This window comes from Cryptomeria japonica, chromosome 1, assembly GCF_030272615.1.
Source record: "Cryptomeria japonica chromosome 1, Sugi_1.0, whole genome shotgun sequence".
NCBI lineage: Eukaryota > Viridiplantae > Streptophyta > Pinopsida > Cupressales > Cupressaceae > Cryptomeria > Cryptomeria japonica.
Window position 1 is genome coordinate 510,842,008 of NC_081405.1, and position 1,884 is coordinate 510,843,891.

At 42.8% G+C, this 1,884-nt stretch overlaps 1 protein-coding gene across 1 annotated transcript; it reads right to left on the reverse strand.

Annotated features, from left to right (window-relative positions):
- Positions 1-546: 546 nt before the first annotated feature.
- Positions 547-1,659, reverse strand: LOC131044987 ((S)-8-oxocitronellyl enol synthase CYC2). The gene has a single exon (XM_057978488.1). It carries the CDS (start codon positions 1,657-1,659, stop codon positions 547-549), a length of 1,113 nt encoding a protein of 370 aa, XP_057834471.1.
- Between the last annotated feature and the right edge of the window lie 225 nt (positions 1,660-1,884).

Consider the following 1,884-nt stretch of genomic DNA (forward strand, 5'->3'; position numbering starts at 1 on the left):
AAATAGAGTCAATAAACAACGCCGATTAGATTTTACAGAATTACCCCTTCACATCGTTATTATTAACACGCCATCATCCACACCTCACATCAATTTGCAATTGGTTTGTGATTTCAATCTCTTTGAAAGATCTTACTGCATATATTGAAAAAACTGTGAGAATGGTCAATTGCAGTATGAAAGAATTGAATTGTTCCATGCAGAATAATTCCAAGTGTTGTATTTCAACATTAACAAAGAGCTCAGTTAGCTCTTACAATTTGAGAAAGTATCTGTACGAAAAAACTACACGCATGGTAATATCTCACAAAGGCTTTCTAATAATATGCTATGACGGCTGTGCTACTGCTGATCTGACAAATACCTTTCTGCTGATGGTGGAGGAGAATATGGAGCTGAATTGTTCATACAAGGAACTTATGTCTTACAAAATCTAGATTTATTCCTTTCTTCAGTATGATGGAGGAAATTATGGACTCAAAATGCCCATACGGACAGCTTATTCAATAACACACCAACTGTTTATCCCCTCCCTTATTTTCACATTCAGGGTATGATCTTACTCTCTCTCAAACTATCAATCCAGTAAGCAAGAGACGTGGCAGTATCGCATGTATTGAAAAATCCATGCTCTCTGCACTTATTACCGCTTGCCAACAACTTGAATGGAACCTTGAACAATACATCCAAAAGCCACCAATCTGCCAAGTCATGAATCCTTGTGCAATGCAGAGAATTAGTCTTTACTATGTGATCCCAAACAGGCCCCTTGTCAGACATGGCGTCCACCAAGCTCATGGATTCATCCACTAAATCCCCATCATCTTCCGGCAATTGAAGCTCAAACCTGTGGGCCAAAACAGGCCAGAGATGTTTCCAGGTGGCGTACTGCGCATCTCCATTAATGACATTAAAAACATTGTTATGAGCAGAAGCCTCAGTAGCCGCCCACAAGTGCTGCTCTGCAATAAGCATGGCATCGGAAAAATCAATGGTTGGCTCCTCCCAGCATACCCGGGTGCCAGGAAAAAGGAAAGGCAAGTTCAGGGCCTTACAAACCGAAGCATACACGCACAGACTTCCCACCACATTAAACAAAGATCTTGTAGATTGGCCCAGAATAATTCCCGGCCGATGCACCGACCAAGTCAAACTCTCTCTTTTCTGAGCCACAGCATCGAACAGAACATCCTCTAGACCATAGTAGAAATTGTGGGAATTGGGTTGCCTTGGAGAATCTTCTGTGAAGGGGAAATGAGGTCCACCATAATGTTTGGTCCCTGTCTGGAGGCATATATGCTTCACCCCTTTGGCAACTGGTAGCAAAGCATCCAGAGCATTTGAAAACATGTTTCTGTTTTCTGTATGGCTCTCTAACGAGTTGTATGTCATGTGAGCAGCCCAGGTGAGCCAAAAGACATGGGTAACATCCGTGAGAGGAGCAAGATTCAGGAGGGTCTGCTCTCTGTCTGTCAAATCGCAGGCTATTAACTCCATCTTCTCAGTTTGTGGGGAGATGAAAAGGCCTTGTTGTGGAGAACGAGAAACTCCATAGACTTTCCAATTGGCTTTGAGGAGGATCTGTGCAAGAGTACTCCCAACAAGTCCTGTTATACCGGCAATCAGAGCCACAGGCGCAGGCACAGGCTTTTCCTCCATTCTCAATTTCTGGTATGAGTGAGTGCCTTGCAATAATTTGTTTCCAGTTGGCGGTTTTTAAAGCCAACCAAGAAGATTCAAGTGTTGTGTTGTGATAGGGAACATGTGACCCACGTGATTGTGGGTTGGAATTGGCTGGAAGCATTGATGAGAATTGTTTATTCGTGTTCTCCTACTTTCTAGCAGCTGACTCTCTGAGTAGTCAAGAAACAACTAAGAATTTTG

Coding starts and splice junctions, on each gene's coding strand:
- LOC131044987 (XM_057978488.1), bottom strand. CDS start 1,659: ATGGAGGAAAAGCCTGTGCCTGCGCCTGTGGCTCTGATTGCCGGTATA.